Genomic DNA, 21,625 nt, shown 5'->3' on the forward strand with positions numbered 1-21,625 from the left:
GTGCCTCTACAATGTTCAAGGGTTGGTATTAGGGGCTGGGGAAACAATGGTGAATAAACAGACGTGGTCCCTGCCTTCATGAAGCTTAATGGGTGAGACTAACAAATTAGCATATAATTAATAATTGTGATGCGTCTAACTAGAACCAATACAGCGCAGAGACAGCAACTAACAGAGGGTGGACTAGCAAATGTGATCGGACACGGGCTCCTGAGAGGCAACATTCAAGTGGGGACCTGGAGATAGGACAGTCAGCCATCCTGGAAAGCAGAACCAGAGCTGTCTACGTATGTAGATGAGAAGGCCCTGAGGCCTGTTGTTGGAGGCCGGGAGGATGCAGGAGATTATAGAGATGGACAGAGGCCAAATCACATGGGGTCTCAGGTGCCAAGGCAAGGGGGTTGAGTTTTATTCTCAAACCGTAGAGACCCCTGGGGACTGAGTTCTGCCACAGCCTCCTGTTATTCCCAGGACAAGCCCTCTGGGCCTGAGCTGTTTAACAGGTCTAACCGGAACTGATCCTGGAACACACCACATGCCTGCCAACCCCTTTCCTTGAATCCATGTGCTCTCCATTGTTGCCCCAGCTCGCCCTCACTCCTCCTCCTTCCCCGTCTCGATGGCCCTGGGGTCCTGTCCTCTGGGAAGCTTGCCCTGACACCAGCTGTCTGCTGTGTAGAGGTAATAGCTCGGCACTGTCCTCTGCTCCAGATGCAAGAGGAAGCGCGTCACTCGTTTTTCTGATCTGATCCACAGCAGCCCCAGGAGTCAGACACTGTCAAACCCTTAGGGGGAACAGATGTTCTTAACCTACTTCCTCCCTCATCTATTATCACCATCCCCTGAGCCCTCTCTACTGCAGCAGTTAGCACTCTGAGTTTTAATTGTTGGTTTCCTTGTCTGTCACACTAGATATAAGGGGTCGGGGTGGGGGGGGGGGCGGGGCTGGGTCTCTATTCCTGTATCTCCAGGCCTCAAGCACAGGGCCTGGCCCAGAGCAGGCTCTGTTAATGCAGCTGAACGCGTGATGAACCCTGGGCACCCAGCCCGCACTCGGCCGAGTCACTTACCCAGTGATCCATCCCCTGCAGGCCAGGGGGATCAGACAGGCCTGTCTCCACTCCATGCCTCACGCTGTGGCCACCCCTGGCACAGACTGCTCTGGGGCGCAAGGTGGGGTGCCAACTGTGGAGGGCGTCTCACCAGCCAGCTGCTTTTTCTGCAGAGAGATAGAGGGGATGTGGAGCTGTGCGTGGAACCTGCTCAGTACTTGGATCCTTTCACAACAGTGACTCTGGGCTGGCCAGACAGTAACAAGGACTTTCGCTTCCAGTGGGCATGTGGTAGGTGACCTTAGAACTCTGAACCGTGCTATCTCACCACGGAGTGATGGACAGCGGTCAGCTTTTGCTGCTCTTTTTCTTAACCTTCACACCAGGATTACTCATGCTTGACATTTTGTGTGCCTTGTATGTGCCAGAGATTGTGAATTCCATGGAAATGGGAGGTGGGGGGAAGCAGTGGCAAACCACGATGGGGGTGGCCCTGAAGGCAGGCAACCAGGAGAGGCACTATCTGTAGAGAATTTAGGAACAATAGTTAAAACCCTAAAACTCAGCCTGCTTTTTTATTATCACCACAAACAACGTTAGTGGTAAAATACTCCTCCCCTCTTGGACTGAACCCGTCTTTTAACCTCCACACTCTTGGTATGCCACTGAGAAAATAGTTTAGAAGGAGGAAGTGATGAGGCCTTTTCTGACAAACCAAGATGGTAGCACTAGCACTTATTTTTAAGAAATGGTTGCTCTCCTTTTTATAGGGATATATCCTAGCTATGCACACACTCTTTTAGAAATAAAATGAATGCCATTCATACTGTACATATTGCTTTTGTTACCCTTTTTGTTCATTGAACAATATATCCCACATATTTTCATGTCTTGGAATCTTCTTCTCCATCTTGATTTTCATAATAACTGCATAATAGACTGTCAAGTTGCTGTATGATCATTTATTTACCAGTGCCCTCTTTTTGGACATTGAGGTTGTTTCAAATTATTTGCCCTTATAAACAATGCTGTAATGAACATCCTTACAGTTCAATCTTTATTTGCGACTGTGGTTACTTTCATAAACAATTCCCAGAAATGGAATAACTGGGTCAAAATCATGCAACATTTGAAGTCTTTTGATATTAACTGGTAAGTGCTCAGGACATCCTTCAGCATGTTAGTTCTTGTTATCTGAATTAATAGAGGATACAAATATGGGCTTTAGGTGATTGAGCTGATGACCTTGCTCAGGCATATCCTGTGAATGACTACACATAGGGGTAGTTGAGGTAGTGGATACACATTAATCAACAGAGTTGAAGGGCAAGGGACACAGAGACTTACTGGGTTGGTACAAAGCAGGAGATGACATGCAGCCTCCCAGATAGAGATACAGCCTCCCAGGTCCCCAGTGTACCACACAGAGACAAACAGCTGTGGACAATCACTTACACCAGGGACAAGAAGGTGCCTTCTCCCAGGCGGGGCTGTATATCCTCTGGGCGCCTCTCCTGCTCTGCGCTGGCCTGCTCACCAGTGCAAGTCACTGATGCAAAACAAGCCAACACATCCTGCAGGTTTGCTCAGAGTCTGGGTGAAGCGGGGGGTCATTTTCCCAGAAACATTCTTCCGTGGCACCATTCCTTCAACCTGAAAGTAAAATTAAAAAAAAAAAAATCTCTATTTGGAACCAATTTTCTTATCCATGACCCATTTCCCCTAAAAACCCCAAACCAGAAGGTAGCCACATGTGTCAAGTTCAAGGTTCCTGGATGGATCACAGTGTTGGCCCACCTCTCTCTCTCAGGGCACTGCTGGGCTCAGTGGAGTGACTGTGTTGAGAGGCAGCTGCTCCGCACAGACCAGAGGGAGCTGGGTGCCACCGTCCTGCCTGCCGACGCCTGACTCTGCTGTTACCCTGCGCCTGGCAGTCTGGAGAGGCTGGGGGCTGGAGAACCTGGAGGAGCAGTGCCTCTACGTGTCTGCCCCCCTGGAACTCAGGCCGCGAGTCAGGTGGGAGCACAAGAGCAAACTCCTGCAGGGCTGCCATTTGGCCAACACGTACTGAGTGCCAGCTCTGGCTACACTGACTAAGGGGCAGGACGTACAGTGGTGGGTAAAACCAGACCCAGTCTCAGTTCTCACTGGGGTTACTTGGTGATCAGCAGTGGTTCACACAAATGAATGGAAGGAGAGAGCGCGCCTCTATGACAACTTCCCCGACTCGGGGTCAGGGAAGGCTGCCCTCAGCAGAGATGTGAAGACAGAAGGGGAATTAACTTGGCCAGGAAAAGGGAGGGCGGGAGAGAGAACAGACAGTCAAGGGAGGGATACAATAATCCGGAAGTGAAAGAGGCTGGTGTGGCTGGGGCGTGGAGGAAGAGCAGGCAGGGCCTGGCTCCGGCAGGGCCTTGAGGGTTATGTCAGACACATGATTTTGGTCTTTACCCTAAGAGTTCTGGAAAGCCACCCAAGACTTTTAAGCAGGCTGGGAACATGATCACGTGTTGCTTCCAAACGCTCTGGTAGCAGGGTGGAGAAGTGGCTGGGGCGGGGTCGGGGGGCGGCGAGAGAGGACTCAGGGAGGCTGCTTAGGCACTTGCAGGAATCAAGGTGAGAGTTCAAGGTAGCGCGGCTATCAGCTGGGTCCCTGAAGGAAGCAGATGGCTCACTCAAACTGGGAAAGGAGGGGAGTTGGATAAAGGGTCTATTTACAGACAAGGGCAGGGATAAGGGGATCAACCAGGGATGTCAATGCAGGACTACAACAGGAGGAAGCCATTGTCCCTCGTAGGCCTGCAGGGGTAAGAGAAGGGGATGGCATCACTGGAACCCCCTTGGGAGCTGCAGCTGTGGGAGAGGTGCCCCAGGCATGAGCTGTGGCCTTGGCCAGAGGAACACGGCCTCTGCCAACTGCAGTCCATTTGGTAAGGAGCAGGGAAAGTGGTGAATAACTATCCCAAACCTCTCTCCTCTCAATGCTCCCCATTGGCTGGGCCCATTGGCTGGTGTGGAGACTTGGTGATGCAGTCTATGGAGATCAGTCCCTGGCGCACAGAGCCACAGAGCTGATGGCAAGTGGGCTGCAGGGGCAAATGGAGAATGTCTGGCTCACTTGCACTAGGGTAGACGTGAAGACAGAAGTGGGGAGATTCGAGAGCTATTATAAAGCTCATACTGAAAGGACTGGGGATGGGTTGGACACAGCAGGAGTCAGTGATCTCTCGCTGGCTCACGTGAGGGAATATGACATTACACAGAAGGCCCAGGACTCGGGTCCAGACGTGTGGGACCATGTTCCATCCCCCACTCAGGAGTTGTGTCACTGGAACTAATCACACAACTCTCTGAGCTCAGTTTGCTCGTCTGTGATATGGGGATTCTGATAGGGTTGTGGTCAGCACTGGCTAAGCTAATAACAATGGGATGTGGCATGTGTGCTGTAAAATCACAGGATTCACTTATCATTATTAGCACTCGAAAGAATCATGGAAATTGACTGCTCTTATCCCCTCACTTTACAGGTGAGGAAACTGAGGCTCAGAGAGGTTAAGTGACTTGTGCAAAGCGGTCACTCACAAGTGGCAGGGGTGGGGTTGGAGCCTAGGGTCCTCTCTCAGCCTCAAGCACTTTCCGTGTCGTTCTCCTGTGCAGTGAATGAAATGGGAATTCAGGCAGGAACGAATCGCTCCATCTTCGTGACCTGGTTTTGGTTGGGGCAGAAGTTGTTTTTATTCCATCTTTCACTTGACAAAGCCATTTCCTACCTTCTCAAAGGACTTGAGAAGAACTGGACAAAAGACCAGGCGGGCGGCCACAACGTCTGAGGGAGCATCCCTGCTCCGTTCTCTGTCTCCCTTTCAGCTGTGAGGAGAACTGCAGGCCAGTGAATGCCAGCAGGGACATTATGCTCAAGGTCACCATGGGGGACAAGCCTGCAGCAGCCGTGTTCAGCTGGTATTTAGATGACACCCTGCTGGAGAAGGTGAGGACATGGACAGCCTCTCAAAAACAGAAACGTCTTCCCACTTTGATTGACCAGACCTGAGTCACATGCCCAGGACTGAGCTGGGGGTTGGTCAACTCCACTCAGAACCCAAGGAGTAGGAGTCGGGGGCTGGGGAGCATTGGTCAGAAGACAGAACGGATGCAGCGGAGCAGAAACAATAGGGAAACATCGCAGCAGAAGCTGTGGGTGCCCCAGCCCATCCTTACCAGGCTGATGCAGGCATCCCCCAGCTGCGATGGGGCGGCTGCTGGCCAATAACTGTGGGGTCTAACAGCCCAGCCCCCTGGGCTCTGAGTGAGACAATTTCTGTGGTGCAGCTTATGCACCAGAGCTCCCCATGGGATCAGGCTGAATGAAGCTGGATGCCTCCCGAAACCACTTCTTTGCCTTGTTTCATTCTCCACCCCATTCGGCTTCCCTCCCTGCTCTCCTGGTTTTGCCTGGGAGCCCTCCCTCGTAAATGCCCTGCACACAAATCCTTGTCCCAGGCTCTGCTTCCAGGGAACCTGGCCAAGGACGAACACCCTAACATGGCTGGAGATGGGCTACTTGGGCTGACCTCAGGAAAGCAGGTGATACTGCCATCCATCCATTGGAGACAAATCCGAAAGGCCTCCCAGGGTCAGAAGCCACTGCCCTGCTGAGTCCTGGAGGCTGGCTGCAGCCTCAGGGGCCCTGGGCTGTGCTCTCTTTCAGGCTGAGCCCCTCCCGGCGGCCTGCAGACTCCAAGGATTCTGGCTGCGTTCTTTAATCCTCCTTCAGAGCGACACCGCCACCCTGCTGCTGAACAGCTCCTTCCTGAGGACCCGCAGCCAGGCCACCGGAATCAGAGTCAGAGGTGGGAAGGCCTCCTTCAGTCTCTTGTCACGGATCCTGTCTCCTGCAGACAGTGAGCAAGACAAACCCAGGAGCGCTGAAACAGGGGACATCAGTGCAGGGTGGGGACCATACACAGGCTCCGGTGTGAATCCCACTACCGCCACCTTCTAACTGGAAGACTTCAGGCATCGGATTCAAGCTCTCTGTGTCTCAGTTTCCTCTCATGCAAATGGCACAACAGAAACACCCGCCTCTGAACTGTATGATGCAGGATGGATGATACACCACCAGTGGCAAAAGCAGATCATCCTGGGGTGTGCAGCCTGCGCGTCCTGCCAGGCGATTCAGCGCTTCTCACTTAAAACAAGCCCAGAGCAGCAGGAAAAGTAGACTCTCAAAAAGATAAATAATGGGGTAATTAGTCTTTTTCAGATGCATTCCTTTGATTCAATATTTCTCAAAGTGGCCCACAGACCACCCGCCCAGGATGACCTGGGGTACTAGTTTAAAATGCACACTCCTGGGTTCACCCCAAACCTTCTGAATTAAGTGTAGGCCAGAGGATTCATTTTAATTGATTAAAATTCTCTATGCCCAGCTCTTCCAGGTGTGCACTCCTTTTGAAAAACCAGGTGATTATAACAGGTGGTGTGGGGTATTGGCGCAGGTTAGCTGGGGGCTCTTCATGGTGTTATGGGAGCCCATGGTTTTGGATGAGTTCTGCGTGTTTCCAGATCCTGGCTGTGGCCCGTCCTAACTCGATCTCTTGAGCAAGTCTTGTTTCCCGATATACTCCTCCTCACTAAAGCCCTGGGAGGAAGCTATTATTATTAGCCCCATTTTACAGGTGAGAAACTGATTCTTAAAAAGGTCAAAGCCAAGGTCACATGGATAGTAAATGGCAGGACTGGGACTCTATCTCTGCCCAGTTTCTCAGAGTGAGACCCTGGAGCGCCCTGCATCAAGGGGGTGAGGGGGTGGGCGTGGGAGTTGTTAGATATGCAGATTTCTGGGCCCCACCCCAGAATCTACAGAGGTCTGAGGCCCTGGAGAGAGGCCCGGGAACCTGCATGTTGAACAAGCTCCCAGGAGATCGTGAACCATGGCGGAGTTTGTGCGCCTCACACAGCCCCCCAAGCACCCTCTGTCTCCTCTCCCCAGCGGTGACCAGGCGCGCCTACGGGGAGGGCACCTACGTGATCAGCTCCCTGCCCCTCCCGGAGGTGCCCACCTGCACCACTGCCCCGGAGGAGGGCACTGTTCTGACGAGCTTCGCCATCTTCTGCAACGCTTCCGCCGCCCCGGGGCCCCTGGGGTACTGCTTCTGCCTGGAGTCAGGTACCGGCTCAGGACTAGCTCTCCGCTCAGCTCCTGGGCTCATCCTCTCCAAGAATAGGTGCCCGTCTCTCTCTGGGAGCTGCAAAGAATATGTACCATGTGTGAGAGAGGTTTGCAGGATGACCCTGAAGCCCCGCCCCCAGGCACACGGACCCTGCCACACATCTCAGCAAGGTGAGAAGCAGTAACTCCCTATCTCCTCCGCAACTGTGGAGACCAAAACGACCTCTACTGTGGCATGAGGGACGTGGAACGGGCTAAATGGAGGAGGATATGCAAAAGTGTGACCACGTGGGGCCGCTACCAGGATACCACTCCTCAGTGCACGCTTGGAGTAGCCCCGACCCCTGGAGCTATTCAGGACAGGGATGGCCTGGTTCACAGAAGGGTCCACGACGTTACTGACCCCACTTTGCGGGGGGCAGCCGGGAATGGGTGATGTCACAGAGCATGCTGAGCTGAGACGAGACCTGTTTGCACAGGTTTACAGGAGAGGACGGAGCATGCAATGCCCCAGCCAGTGTCCTGTCACCACAACCCACACCCACGACAGCAGCAGGGCATCAGCAGGAGAGACGGGGCGAGCGCCCACATTGCCTCTGCTCTTCCGGTTTGGGGGTGGTTGGTCCTTGGCAGGCCCATTTGAGTCCTTGTCTCCTCCCAATGGCCTTTGGCATCCTGTGACCCTCACAAGAGCTCTGAAAATGTGCTAGTCAGATTGGGACCTTCCTGCAAACCTAGGCTCCAGGAGTGTTGCAGGGGTGCTCCCCAGTGTCCGGCATTAAACACCACAAGGACATAAACTGAACCCCTTGACTAGGCAAAGGTGGAGGGGTCCCCTCCTCAGACCCAAAGGAGTGTGGTTTTCATGGAGTGCCCGTCAGATGGACGTGGAATGCAGGGCTGTTCAGAGGGCCGTGACTGGGTCTGAGCCTGGAAGGGACCAATTCAAGGAAGGTAAGTAGATTTCATTTCAAACCTGTGTCCCCCTAAATGGAGACGCCAGGCTAGCTGCTCCAGTAAGGGGCAGGGAAGTGTGACCATATAAAAATGAATTGTCAATTACAATTCAAGAACGTCGTGATTGTCCGCACACTACAATGAAGTGATTCCAATGATAGGCAGGTCCCCTTTAAGGATACGAAGGATATTCATTCATTCATTCACTCTTACAGCAGACGTATTGAACATCAGGCTCCGTTCTAGGTCCTAGATATACAGCAGTGAACAAAAGAGAGGAAGTCTCTGACCTCACTGTATTTATAATTAGTGGTAGAGATAGCTGGTAAACAAAGACACAGGACAGGGGCGCTGTTTTAGATAGAGCAGCCTGGGAAGGCCTTTGTACAGGAAGTAACATTTGAGGGAGTTTGGATACATCTTGAACCAATTGTTAAGATCTTTTCCTCCTCCTCCTCTTTCTCCTTCTTTTTGTAATTTGGTTTACCACCTTGAATTTTTCTAAAAAGCTTGTAAGTGGGGGATTCTTTTTCTGAAAACTTTCATGGATTTTAGTAAAATTCTTCCAAAGTCACAGCAGCATGTGATTACTTAGAGAGGACAGTGGATCGGCATAAATGGCCATCTTCTCCCAGGAAGTATGGAGTCCACGAGTGCCTGCCGTGACTTCACGAGCTGTGGCTTTTGTGTCCTTGTCATCAGGCTCTACCTTGGTGGGTTTACAGTCTCCCTGGGGCCTGGAGATATCCCCCTAATTGTCCAATGTCCATTTGCCAGGTTCCTGTCTACACTGTGGCCCTCAACCTGCCCTCCCATCAGTTTACCTGCCACTTGGAACAGAAAACAATGACTTCATGCTGACAGTGGTCATTTCTGTCTGCAATCACGTGGGTGACAGACAGCAGACCCAGGCAGCAGTTAAGGTGGGTGGCAGCCACTGTTTCTCTACTGAGACAACTTCTTGACTTGTCTAAACCTCAACAAAAGGGTGGCCGGGTTGAAGGGAGCCGAGGGTATGACCAGATGAGTGGTTGATTCATTCATTCCTTCAATATGTATTTACAGAGCACCTACTATGTGCCCGGTCCTGGGGATGCAGCCGTGGACAAAACAGATGTGGTCTCTACCTTTGTAGATTTTATGACTAGTGGCCAGTATAGGGGAAGGGCCTGGGGGACTTGGGGTGGGGGACCTGAGGGAGATGGGGGCAGAAGGATCCAGAGATGAGTTAGGCCAAGCGCCTTCAGAGTCCAGAGGAAGGAGGACCAAGATCAGCCAACAGGTCTATAAGGCAGAGGCTGGAGAAAATCTCAAGTGAATTTCAAGGGTCAGAGCGTGGTGGAGTGGAAGGGCCTGAGAGCACGATGAGGAGGGCAGTGAGGGGAGAAGTAGTGACCTGCCTGAGACTTGCTTTTGGTGGCCGCTGGCTGCTGGCACAAGTGGGTCCACTGCCCTCCAGCCTCGGGAGAGCCCCCATGCCAGGTGCCAAGCCATCCAGCCCTGCTCTGCTTTACCCCGTGCAGGCCAGGAACTTCAGGCTCCAGGTTCTGGAACAAAAACCGATGGGCTGAGATCCTCCTGCTCTGAGCATGTCTCTGGTCTCCCGTTAGGAGGGACGTGGAGGCACCCGTGTGGAGGACGAGGCATTTCAGGCCGCAGTGTGGGACAATGTCACCGCCACTCTGCAGGGCGGGCGTGGCCCTGAGCAGCTCTTCCAGCTGGCCAGGTCTGTGTCATCCGTGCTGGACTAGCAGTGCCAGGGGCCGGGCTCCAGGCAGCCGCTGAGAGTGGACGCCAGACAGAAGGTGCTCCTGATGGACTCCTTTGTCCCTTTGCTGGGGCCCTGGGGTCTGTACGCAGCCATTCGGGGTGGGCAGTGGGGTCCACGGATCTGTGGAGAAGTCTTTGGTGTCTCCCGAGTTGTTGATGTCACCTCCCTCTTCTGGTCCTTTCAGTGAGTGACATAGGATGAAGGAAGCCTGCTTTCTCTGCTCAGCCTCACGGAGCCACAGGTTTCCAGGGCGGGAGGGAATTTAGAGGGTACCACTCCAGTCTCTTCCTACTAAAGAGGATGAAACCGAGGCCCAGAGGAGGAAAGGGACCCCATCTTGGTCATACGGTTAATGGTTTGATGTTGTCCCAGCTCTGTCATTTACCATCTCTATTGTCACAGGCCTGAATCTCTCTAAGCCTCAGTTTCCCCACCTGGAAAACAGGGACAATAATAGTATTTTCCTCATAAGGTTGTGGTGAATGTTAAGAATTACATTCACTGTAGCTGTGGGTCAAATCATATGAAATTGCCAACATTCAACCAGTTTTAATCCACAAAAATGGCCATTCCATGTATTAAAACCTAGCATTAGAAACAACTCTGGCAAAAGGTATGATTACTTCCTCTCCCAGTGTGTGCTCCCAGGCATGCTACCTGCGTGCACGACACACAGCATCACACCTGCTGGGCACGGAGGACAGAAGACAGGCTCCTCTGGTTCCTGAAGGGTTTGCCTGAAAGTCCTCAGCATGGTGCAGAGAATGTGAGCAGCTTTCCCGGGTCCACATTTCCAGTAGGTGGTGAAGACAGGAGCAAACCCATGTTCGCTCTTCCCCCGTCCACCTCCAGCCCTCTCACCGCAGCCCCTTCCTTCACCTAGTTCCCCCACTCCCACCTCCCCCGCCCCCACACCCCACCTGGCTCTCATTCACCCTGAGCATGACTTACAGCAAACTACCCTTTGGATGCCCTGGGGTCCTAAGCACACAGACTGCACAGCCCGAAGCAAGGTCTTCTCATGAAACACCAGAGTCCTGTCGGGAGACAGATGTCAAGCTCTAACTGGGCAATGGAGAAGATTTTAAGACGGGCTCTGTTGAGAAAACTGGGGGTAAGGTCTCAGAAACAAACGAGAGAGAACACAGGACCCCAGGGGCTCACCCTGAAGTGACCAGCATCCTCAAGGGGTAGCTACGCGTGGAGGGGGCTCCCTGATAGGAGCGGTGGCTTTGAAGGATGAGGCAGGAAACCCCGGCAGGGAGGGCGCCGGGAGCAAAGCTTCCAGCTCTCTCTCCTCCTGCCCTCTCATCTCCCGCTGAGTGAATCCATGGGCCAGAGGCTCAGCAGCCAGTGACATCTCCATGAATGCAGCCTCCAGGATGGTGACCAAGGATGGGGAAGAGCTGCAGAGGCAAACATGAGATTATCCATTACCTGACTTTCCTTCCAGAACGTTCTGACAGGAGTCCCCTCATAGGGCTATTCTTTCCTCCATCCAAGCCATGCCCTGAATGGAAGCCTGGCTGCACCCTGAGCTGTTGGCAGACATGCTCAAACTCTGCAGCTGCTGTGAACGACTGTTAGACGGTTAGAAGAGTGAGTTGTGAGTAGCAAGCAGGACGGGAGGGTAAGAGGGATTACTCACCTCTGTCTGTGTTCTTCCAGATTGTTGCCATGAGCCATGTCTGGCCATGTACATTTAAATTAAAATTAATTTTAATGAAATAAAGTTAAAAATTCAGTTCTCTGGCTGCACTAGCCACATTTCAAGGGCTTAATATGTAGTCACATTTGGTAAGTGGCTATGTTACTGGACAAAACAGGGACAGAACATTTCTATAAACGCAGAAAGTTCGATGGGGTGGTGTTAAAATTATTTTCTTAGGTTTTTCTCTGCCTCAGCCAAAGCCAGCCCCTCTCATTAGGGCTTTGCGGCTTAGAAAGCATGTTCCCCGGAAGCCCCAGGAGGTCTGGCTTAAGGCTGGAGTTGGGGGATGGCTGGAGGGGTTCTTGTCCCCATTGTCCCAAAGGCACACAGGGACCCAAGTCTGCAAAAAGACCTCCCATCCATACTGGGCCAACAAAGTAATCCAATTTCGGAATTTCATGCCAGTTTAGTCACAGTGAGACCCTGAGACACCATTTGTTTTTAAATAATGCCAGATTTTACAGATTTTTTTTTTTGGCCGTGCCATATGGCACATGGGATTTTAGTTCCCTGACCAGGGATCAAACTCAGGCCCTTGGCAGTGAGAGTGCGGAGTCCTAACCACTGGACCGCCAGGGAATTCCCCAGATATTATAGATTTGATTTCAAGATTTGGAGAAAGCTTGAGACATCCTGTATTAGTGTCCTCCTGCTGCTATAACAAATAACCATTAACTTTATGACTTAAAACAACACAAATTTATTATCTTACATTTCTGGAGGTCAGAAGTTTGAAATGAGTCTCACTGGGCTAAAACCAAAGCGGTGGCGGGGCTGTGAACTGTCTGGAGGCTCTAGAGGAGAATCCACCCATTGGCTTTTCCAGCTTCTAGAAGCTGCTCACATTCCCTGCTCCATTTTCAACACCAGCATCTTCAAATCCCGACCCCTCTCCCTCTGTCCCTCTCTCCCCATCTCCATCTCCCTCTCCCTCTCCACCACCTCTGCCTCCATCATCACATCTTCTCTGACTCTGACCCTCCTACCTCCCTCTACTAAAGGCCCCTGTGATTACATTGGTCCCAACTCGTTAATACAGGATACTCTCCCCATTTCAGAATCCTTAACTTAATCAAATCTCCAAAGCGATTCTGCCGAAGTGCCTTTTGTCATGTGAGTAACATATCCATAGATTTCAGGGATTAGGATGTAGCTATCTTTGGGAGGCTATGATTCTGCCCACCACACATCCTAGGAGACAAGAAGAGGTCTACCGGCTTTGGAAAACCCCACAGGAGCCTGGTCACCTTCTCAGACGCCACATCTTTCTGAAACAGCTTCATCAAGCCACTGGAATCACATTTCCTCTCCCCACCTTCCTATGTCTATGCCAAGGTCAGAGAGCGTATCCTCTCTGTCTGCGGGGTCACTGCCTGCGGTCAACGCCACCTTGGGGGACATGCAGAAGGTGCAGGAGCTGGCCGAGGTACTGACAGAGGCGACCCGCCGCAGTGAGGAGCTCACACCCTTGGCCCAGGTGAGTAGTTCCCACCCGCTGAGCCAGGCAACAGGACGTGCACCTCTGCGGTGGGTGGCTGACAACAGACCCCAACCCAGGTCACAGGTCCCTCAGTCACAGGGCCCCCAAGACTTCTGCCTTCTTGTTTCCAAGGCTCCCACATGGGCAATGCCAAGGGAGGGAAGGTGCCCCTCTCACAGCCCTGTGTCTCCCGCTGCTTGTGATGGCCTGTGTGCTCACACACCTCACTCCCCCGCCAGCCGGTGCACACCTGAATCTAACTAATCATTGGGTGGCCAAGGGTGTGTCCAGATGCTGCTGCTGACCCGACCATGGCCCCCACTTGAGTGCACTGCGATGTCCAGCTGCCAGCTCTTGCCTTTCTTTGCCTGGGGGCCTTCTCTGACCTCCCCTCCAGAGTCCACTCTGCCTGCCCACATGGCAGGTTGGACATGTCAGGGGGTCAATGCAGTTCTCAGTGACTAATGCGCTGGGGTACAGATACCCCGTCTCCCCCGTTCCTCTTGGTGGAGACCTCCCAAGTAGGACTGAGCCCCAGGTAAGTGGCTTGATCACACCCCCTGGACGGGCCTCCTACCCTTCCCTGTCTCACTTCCCCATTCTGCTTCCAGTGTTTCCTGGGATTATCTCCAAATAAATGACTGTTTGTCAAATTCTTGCCTTAGGGCCTGCTTCTTGGAGAACTCAAATTGAATCACCACGTTCCCAACGTTGTGGCAGCCAAATGTCAATAAAGAAGCCATAAGCAGTAAAGGGGAGAGCTGTCTTGGCTCTGCCCCACCCACTCTGTCAGGAGGTTGTCCCCCTCACGTTCCTGGTCCTGGAGCCTGCTATGCTGACCTTTATTTCTGGGACCCTGATCACCCTAATATCATACTTCCCACTTACACATCCATTTGCTCATGCATCCCTTCTATGCACATACATCTATACATGTACATATACATCCATCTCTCCACCCTTCCACTCATTTATCCATGCATTAATTTTTTCATTCATTCAACAAGTGCTCCCCAGATGCCTAGTATGTGCCAGGTACTATGCAACTCATTGAAAATTCATCAGCAAATCACATAGACGTGGCCTCTGCCTTCATGGCACTTTTAGACAACTGGGCCTGCCAGTTACTAAACCATTTCACAAATACATATATAATTACAAAATTGGAATAAGTGCTATGTCCATCCATCCAGCCAGCCAGCCAGCCAGCCTGCCAGCCAGCCAGCCAGCTAGCTATCTCCAGTCAGTGAATGTTTACTGAATGCCTACTATGTGCTGGGCATTGTGCAAGGCACTCTGGGAAAGATCCAGAGATGCATGAGGCTAGTGTCCTGAAAGAACTTAGCACGTGATAGGGAAGGAACACCTGGCCTCAAGTCAGCGACACAGGCAGCTTGTGTGATGGGCCCAGCCCAGATTTTCCCTGGCTTGAGCCCCCACCTTGCACAAAACCACATACGCACACTCATTCATGCTCAGATACTTATACTCCCACACCCTCAAACCACATTCACTCAGACACACATTCACACACTTACACTCACACATACCCACTTACACTCACATATACACACACTCAAATACTTACGTCCACACACAGCCCCCTCAATACACACATAAACACTCACATTCACGCACGTACAGTCACACACCCGTCAGACGTAACACATACACGCACGCACAATCTGTGCACTGATAGGAACTCTGCACAAACGTCCAGCCCTCCTGCTCCTCACGCCTGCCTTGGCTTCAGCGAGGCCACATCGTCACCCAAGGGTTTGGGTTGCATGGGGAGTGGAGTCTGAGCCCAGGTGACCCCATGCGATGGCTCTGCCTGTGACTTTCCATTTCCCCACGAATAAGACCTGGGCTGTGGGCAGATGTCAGGGTCCAACGGAGCAGCACGGACAGGGGCATAGTGAGCCCTGCCGTGACCCCGGCGCCTCCCCTTATCAGTGCGTGGCCTCCACAAGTCATCACTCTCTCTGTGTTTCTGTCTCCCCGTCTGCCAAACAGGGGTTGTAAAGCACCTGCTGGCAGAGGCTGGAGTCTTCTAAGTGCTTACTCTTGGCTCCCTACAGCACCTGGTGCCCAGTAAAGGGCCTTCCATCATGGTCTCCGCCTTGCTCCTCTGCCCTCTCCCCGTCCCTGCCAAAGGGCACACTAGCCTGGCGGCAGTAGCCAGAGGTGGTATACGGACACCAGTCCACAGCAGTGTCCCCTGTTTCCTTTTCCAGACAGCCATAGTGTCCCAGCTGCTGGGAGCTGTGGGGCACATGCAGGCCGCCGTCCTGCCGGGGGGACTGCCCGGGGGCCTTCCAGCCACGCTGGCCGCCCCCTCCATCTCCGTGTACACAAACAGGTAACCGGCTATACTGTGGTATCCCCTGACCTGGCTCATGCCACATCCACATCCCAAGACCCTGTGACAGGCAGAGCCCAGGAGACCTGCCTGGCAGTGGGGGAGTGATGGGACCTAAAGTGGAAAGGGCTTTTCACCAAGAGAAGGTCCCCGTGTTGGGTGTCTGTGCAGCACAGGAAGGGAGGTGGTGAGTGCCATGCTAGTGTCAGAGCCACGCATGTGTCCCGAGAGACGGGTCACGGTGGGCTGTGCAGGTGAGGGGGCAGAATGAAGTGGACTAGCCCACTTTTAACCTCACCCGGAGTGTGTCTGGCAAGCCTGCTGCTCCGTGGACCTGTGGGGATTCCAGAGGCACTTGCCTTGGGAGTTTGTCCGTGGAGCTCCTGCCTACCTCTCACTGAGCCCTCCTGCAGTACCTGGGGATGGCCTCCCCCTTCCATCCCTCCCCCTGACAGTCGTGGGCTGGACGACGCTGCAGGCACACTGAGAGCCCCGGCACCGAGCACCCTCCCTTGGTTCCTCCTGCCAGGGCTGCACTCCTCGATCCCAGGGGCAGTTTCCCAAAGCAGCATCCTGATCAGCACCAGGAACCGAAACCAGACCCCCAGGCTACTCAGATGTGATGAGGTCAAAGGCCAGTAAAGATGGTTTTATGGGAGCCCATGACATCAGAGGTCAAGTAGGTAGGGGAGGTAAGTCTGGAGAAATGTCTACAGCCAAGCTCATTTACTCATTCAACAAAATATGTACTGACCACCATCACGAGCCAGGCGCTGCTCTAGGCACTGGGGTGCCACAGTAGGCAAAGCTGGCCACAGCCCTGTCCTCATGGAGCTGCCAGCCCAGAGTGGAAACATTGGCTGCCTTTTATGCTGCTCCTACTGATGCAAATATTCAGAACTATCTACAGGGATCACAAAAGAGCCGCCCACTCTGATGCTAAAGCCGGGATCCCTGTAGAGCAAGAGGTGGGCAGGTCTTCCTCTGACTCTGACCTTCTCCCCTCTCTCCTGGCACCTCTGTTCTCACCTTGTGGAAAGAATACAGCCCCGGAGTTAGCGAGGCTCCCCTGTGCACGTTGCTGCTGCCAGCTCTGCGACCTTCACCCTGCCCGCTGCCCCCTCCCTTGGCTCCATGGAGGACGGTAGAGTGCCTGTGGACATAAGGGTAACAATGGAAGGAACCTCCTTGGGAACAGCCCTTTAGAGTTTGCAAAGCACCTGCACATATATTTGCTCATTTATGTTGATAACAACCCTGTCAATTATGGAATTATTATGCCCATTTTACAGGTGAGGTTCAGTGACTTGCCTGAGACCACAAGCAAAGTGGCAGAGCTGGGGCTCAGACCCAGGCCTCTGACTCCCCAGTCCATCCTCTTTCCACTGTGTTGTGGAATTTCTCCAGCAGCCCTGGTTTAATTAGTCATTGGAAATTAAGCTCTTCAGACTTTGTTCCATAGCTAGGAAACAGTAAACTCAGGGCTCTTTCCATTCCCAAATTAGGGCACCTCTGACTCTCTGCTCCTTGAGCCTCAGAGAAAGCAGACAAACTTCTTTCTCTTAGAGACTTGCTGGCTTTGCAGGAAGAAAGGCTCAGACTGTTTATAGCCCAGTAACTGCTCGGCTGTAACAAGTCCGATTGGGTCTCTAGGCCCAGCTTTCTGAAGCCACAACCCTGAAAGGGAGACACATACCAGGACAGACAGCAGCAGCTAAAGGCGGGGCCCTCCCAGTCACCCCACAGGGCAAGAGCCACTTGTCCATCCCATCTTAGGAAACCTCATCCTTCCCACAGGGACCTAGTCACCTTCCGGCCTTTGGGGCCCTTGGCTGACACTCTTTGCTCCTGGTTTCAGATGATGAGTTTCCCAGAGAACCCACTCCCAGCCTGAAGTCACTTCGACGTCAGCGAAACTGCTGGTGGCCTCTCTCTGTCAGCCCTGGTGGGCAGCTCATCCCTGTGAAGAATCTGTCGGAGAATATCGAGGTGGACTTGGGGCGCTCTCAGAAGTCAGGAAGTGCTTCTGTCTTCTTTTTCAACTTGGTCAGGACCAAAAGTTGGTCGGTTATGGAAAAAAAGAAAGATTAAAGAAGAGAATCATTAAAAATGATCTTCACCCTCCCTTAAGCGTTGTATTTTAACGTAAAACTATAAATGTACGTCATTATCAATCTTAAGGTGTACAACTGAAAGTTTCTTTAAATCTGTTGATTGGAATTTTAATCATCTTCACTACATAAATCATAGTTAGATTTTCTTTAAAGTGAATAAAAAATGTAGGCACACTGGTACAATACAAGTTCAGATTCTTTTGAGATTTTAATGACTTTCTTCCCAATCTTCTACAGTTTTCTCATCAGTGACTAATTCAATAACAATTTGTCCCCACTCATCTTTGAGTCTTCTCAAAGCCTTCAACTTAAGTTTTTATGCAAATAGTTCTTTTACACTCCTACTTTGTCAACTTATCACTCTATGAGAGCTATCATCAAAATGGACCCTTACGATCACCAGTACAATGGACGTTAGCAAGTGTGGGATCAGACACAACTGTCTATTGTTGAGCATACAGCCTGACAGGTAGGAGGGGCTGCCAGAATTACTAGAGAGGAGATGTCGTAGGTTGTGTTCCCTGGAAGCCGGCACTGAGAAGGTGTTCGTGGTGCAAGATGCTTGCTAGAGATCAACGCCTGTGGAGAGTGAAGAAAGAAAACAGGATTGGACAGAAGTCAGACTACAATCCAGACTCCACAAAGGCTCAGTCAACCCAGAGGGGGCTCTGCAGCAAGTAGCAGCCACCAGGGCTCTAGCAATCGTGTTTGCTATCTTCTGTATGTTATGATGTTTTGATATCTTAAAAATCTTGCTGGCGGGGAGAGACTGCCCTTCCCAGGGCCGGCCAGCTCTCAGAGAGAGCAAGGGCTCTGCCAGGGCACACCTTTCATGTGAAAACCAACCAGTCCTGAGTCTATACCCCAACCACCCCCTTTATCTCACTCACTCACCAGGCCAATATTCAAGCTCTGCCCCAAATCATCCCAGGGCCAGGTACCAACTAGAGACCAGCCTTATAGCCAAAGTCTGCTGGAATTATTCAGACTGGCCAATCCTAAGCTGTTTTCTATGCCCTGTCTTGCCTTTCCTGTGGAAACCCCAGTAAAGCTGTGGACTAGGCTTTCCCCCTTGCCTGCTTCTGCATCCTGACCGAGTGCTTCCCCTGTGGCCCTGCCTGCTGGCATGGCAGGTCCTCCGCTCCTAGGAAATATAAGTAATAAATTCTTCACGGCAGACCCTGAAGGAGCTGAGAGCTGGAGCCTGTCTGATGACCATACTCCCTGTGACTGGGTAGGAGGTCCTTCCTGGAAGGAAGAGCTGGGTGGCATATTCCTGTGTCTACCGTAGAGGGCCACCAGGAGCAAATAAAAAGTGCATGGTGGGCATTAATCAGTCTGTTTTTAAAAGGGGATGGAGGGCATCAGTTAATCTGGAGAGCTGATTAAATGGAGAGTGGTTGTGAGAAATTCTAACGTAAGAGTAAAAGCAGAGGAATAGCAGCAACTAATTGTTGAGCGCTATTGTGTATCTGGCACTTGACTCAGTATTTTGTATATGATAACATTTTGAATAATCACCATGAGTCTATGTATTCTACTGATGACAAGAAACTGAGGCTCAGGAATTCCCTGGCGGTCCCGTGGTTAGGACTCCGTGTTTTCACTGCTGAGGGCTTGGGTTCGATCCCTGGTCGGGGAACTAAGATCCCGTAAGCCGCGCAGTGAGGCCAAAAAAAAAAAAAAAGAAAGAAAAGAAAAGAAACTGATGCTCAAAGTGGTCTGTTAATTGGTCAGAGGTCCCAGAGTTAATATAGGGCAGAGCCAAGATCAAAGAGAGATCTCTGTGCCTCTGCGGCCTGTGCTCCTAACTTAATCTTACTTGTTCTACTCTTTGATCAACACCACCACTAGCTCATATGCCACCTTTGTGCAAACTAGAAAGATGCACCCTTGTGCACTTTCTGTGCAGATGCAGCCCCAAGCTGCGGTGAACAGCTTGATGAGCACAGGCTGAATAAAGGTCCCCAAGCTATCCACATCCTCATCCCTGAGCCGTGAATATGTCACCTGACATAGCAAAAGGGGACTTTGCAGATGTGATTCAAGTTAAACATCCTGAAATATAGAGATGATCCTGGGTTATCTGGGTGAGCCCAGTGTCATCAAGAGGTCCTTATAAGAGGCAGGCGGAGGGGGAGTTGACTCCAGAAAAGGAAAAGGTGATTTGATGACAGAAGCAAGAGGTTGGGTGATGCAAGGAGGGGTCATGAGCCAAAGGACTGCAGGCACCTCCAGAAGCTGGAATACGCAAAGAAGTGGATTCTGCCCTGGAGCCTCCAGAAGGAACTAGCCCTGCCAACTGCAGGGCTGCAAAACCTGTGAGACTGGTTTTGGGCTTCTGGCATCCAGAACTGTAAGAGAATAAATTTGTGTTGTTTTAAGCCACCAGGTTTGTGGTCATTTGTCACGGCAGCCCCTGGAAACTAGTGGAAAGAGCAGAGCGCAGGGTGGATTTCAGGTCCCCAGGGGCTCACCCTGCCCAGCAGCCCTGACGCTCACTGGCATTCCCGTCCTGGCACACCCTTGATTTGACTGTTTCTGATGACAGATCCTGCTGCCTCGGCTTTCAGAAAGACACAGTGAGCCAACTGTGTTGAACCTGACCAGACCTGAAGCTCTGTGGGTGAACCTGGCTTCAGGGGGCGTGGCTTTGGGGATCCAGCTGCACTGCAGACCTGACATCCCACTCGGGCTCAGCCTGGGCTACGGCTAGCACCCCAACGAGACCAGCTACAATGCCCAAGCTCACCTCCTGCCAAAGGCTGCTCCAGGTAGTCCCAGCACTGAGCCAGTTTCTTGAGCTGCTTCCTGGCAGATGTGACCAGCTTAAACCTTGAGAATCAGGGCCATAGGGAAAAAGAAAAAAAAGAGAAAAAACACTTGCTACATTCAGTGCGTATTTTTGTTGGTGGTATTATTACTATTATTAGGTGATATTAGGTGAACACTTATTATATGCCCTGAAGAAGCTGACAAGCACTCACAGAAATGAACTCATTACAATCCTCATAATAGCCCTTGGGGATGAAGATGAATGAAATTTCTACTTTTCAGATAAAAACAGAGAGGTTAAGTAACTGGTCCAAAGTCACACAGCCAAGAAGGGACAGAGTCAGAATTTGAGCCCTGGTCAGTCTGACTTGGCAGCCGTGCTCAGCACCCTGACTTGGGAGTGCCTCTTCTTCCATGCTCCTGGTCTCAGGAGGAGAGAGTACTCCTAGGACATCGGGGCGGCCATCAGGATCGGATTCCCTGCCAAGGCATCTTGGTGCCCCTCTCCCATCATGCTAGTCCAGTTTCCATGAGGCTTCAGACTGACCCAGATCCCCCCTTCCTGCAGATGGGCTGTCCACATGGATCCTGAGCCCAGAGGACCTGCATTTTGGAGAAGGCATCTACTACCTGACTGTGATCCCCCAGTCTGACCTGGAGCCGGCCCCCGGCAGGGACTTCACAGTTGGCATCACCACCTTCCTGTCCCATTGTGTGTTCTGGGATGAGGTCCAGGGGACTTGGGACAACTCCGGGTACCAGGTAAGGAAAGGGAAGCAAAGAAGAAGGTGGTAGAGCTGAGACTCAAACCCAGGTCTGTCCCCAGAGCACAAGCTCTAAGCGACGTGAGGCACTGCTTCTCCAGAGCTCACAGAGCCCTTGGAGGCATGTGGCCCTACTAATTGCAATCAAATCCCTGTCTCAGGGCAGCTCAGCTCTGCCTCCAAGGATCCAAGCCCATGACACTGTCCTGGTGACAGACATTGGCTCTGAGGCCATCAGAAGCCATCTCTGAGGTATCAGTGTCCCCCTTCCTTCTTCCATGCCTTTGCATATGCTGCTGTCTCCCCCAGGACACCCTTCTTCCCTACCCCGCCTGAAAAACTCCCATTCACCCTTCGATCTCCCAATCCAATGCCACCTTCTTTGGGTGGCAGATGTTTGCAGTCTCCCTCTGTTGCACTTCCATACCCTCCCCAAGAACAGCCACCTCCACATCTAGTTGAAATTT

General features: G+C 52.0%; 2 protein-coding genes across 2 annotated transcripts in view; one reads left to right on the forward strand and one right to left on the reverse strand.

The window, feature by feature from the left end:
* The window catches only part of BCO1 (beta-carotene oxygenase 1), a 90,683-nt gene extending 82,338 nt beyond the window's left edge, over positions 1–8,345 (reverse strand). The window contains exons 1-6 of the mRNA XM_068527572.1: positions 8,288–8,345; positions 7,115–7,300; positions 5,624–5,944; positions 4,823–5,031; positions 2,508–2,705; positions 1,071–1,219 (exon numbers count right to left, since the gene is read on the reverse strand). The gene's annotated coding sequence lies outside the window, so the exon portion shown is untranslated. The remainder of the gene's footprint in view (positions 1–1,070; positions 1,220–2,507; positions 2,706–4,822; positions 5,032–5,623; positions 5,945–7,114; positions 7,301–8,287) is intronic.
* Positions 1–21,625, forward strand: part of LOC137752350 (polycystin-1-like protein 2) — an 81,607-nt gene that overhangs the window by 29,038 nt on the left and 30,944 nt on the right. The window contains 15 exon segments of the mRNA XM_068527086.1: positions 1,226–1,343; positions 2,863–2,929; positions 2,931–3,068; positions 4,920–5,040; positions 5,761–5,902; positions 7,045–7,221; positions 8,959–9,104; positions 9,792–9,988; positions 12,999–13,140; positions 15,381–15,505; positions 16,546–16,672; positions 17,364–17,439; positions 17,442–17,494; positions 20,171–20,393; positions 20,963–21,156. Coding sequence (XP_068383187.1) covers positions 1,226–1,343; positions 2,863–2,929; positions 2,931–3,068; positions 4,920–5,040; positions 5,761–5,902; positions 7,045–7,221; positions 8,959–9,104; positions 9,792–9,988; positions 12,999–13,140; positions 15,381–15,505; positions 16,546–16,672; positions 17,364–17,439; positions 17,442–17,494; positions 20,171–20,393; positions 20,963–21,156 — 2,046 coding nt within the window.

Source organism: Eschrichtius robustus, chromosome 19 (genome assembly GCF_028021215.1).
Source record: "Eschrichtius robustus isolate mEscRob2 chromosome 19, mEscRob2.pri, whole genome shotgun sequence".
NCBI lineage: Eukaryota > Metazoa > Chordata > Mammalia > Artiodactyla > Eschrichtiidae > Eschrichtius > Eschrichtius robustus.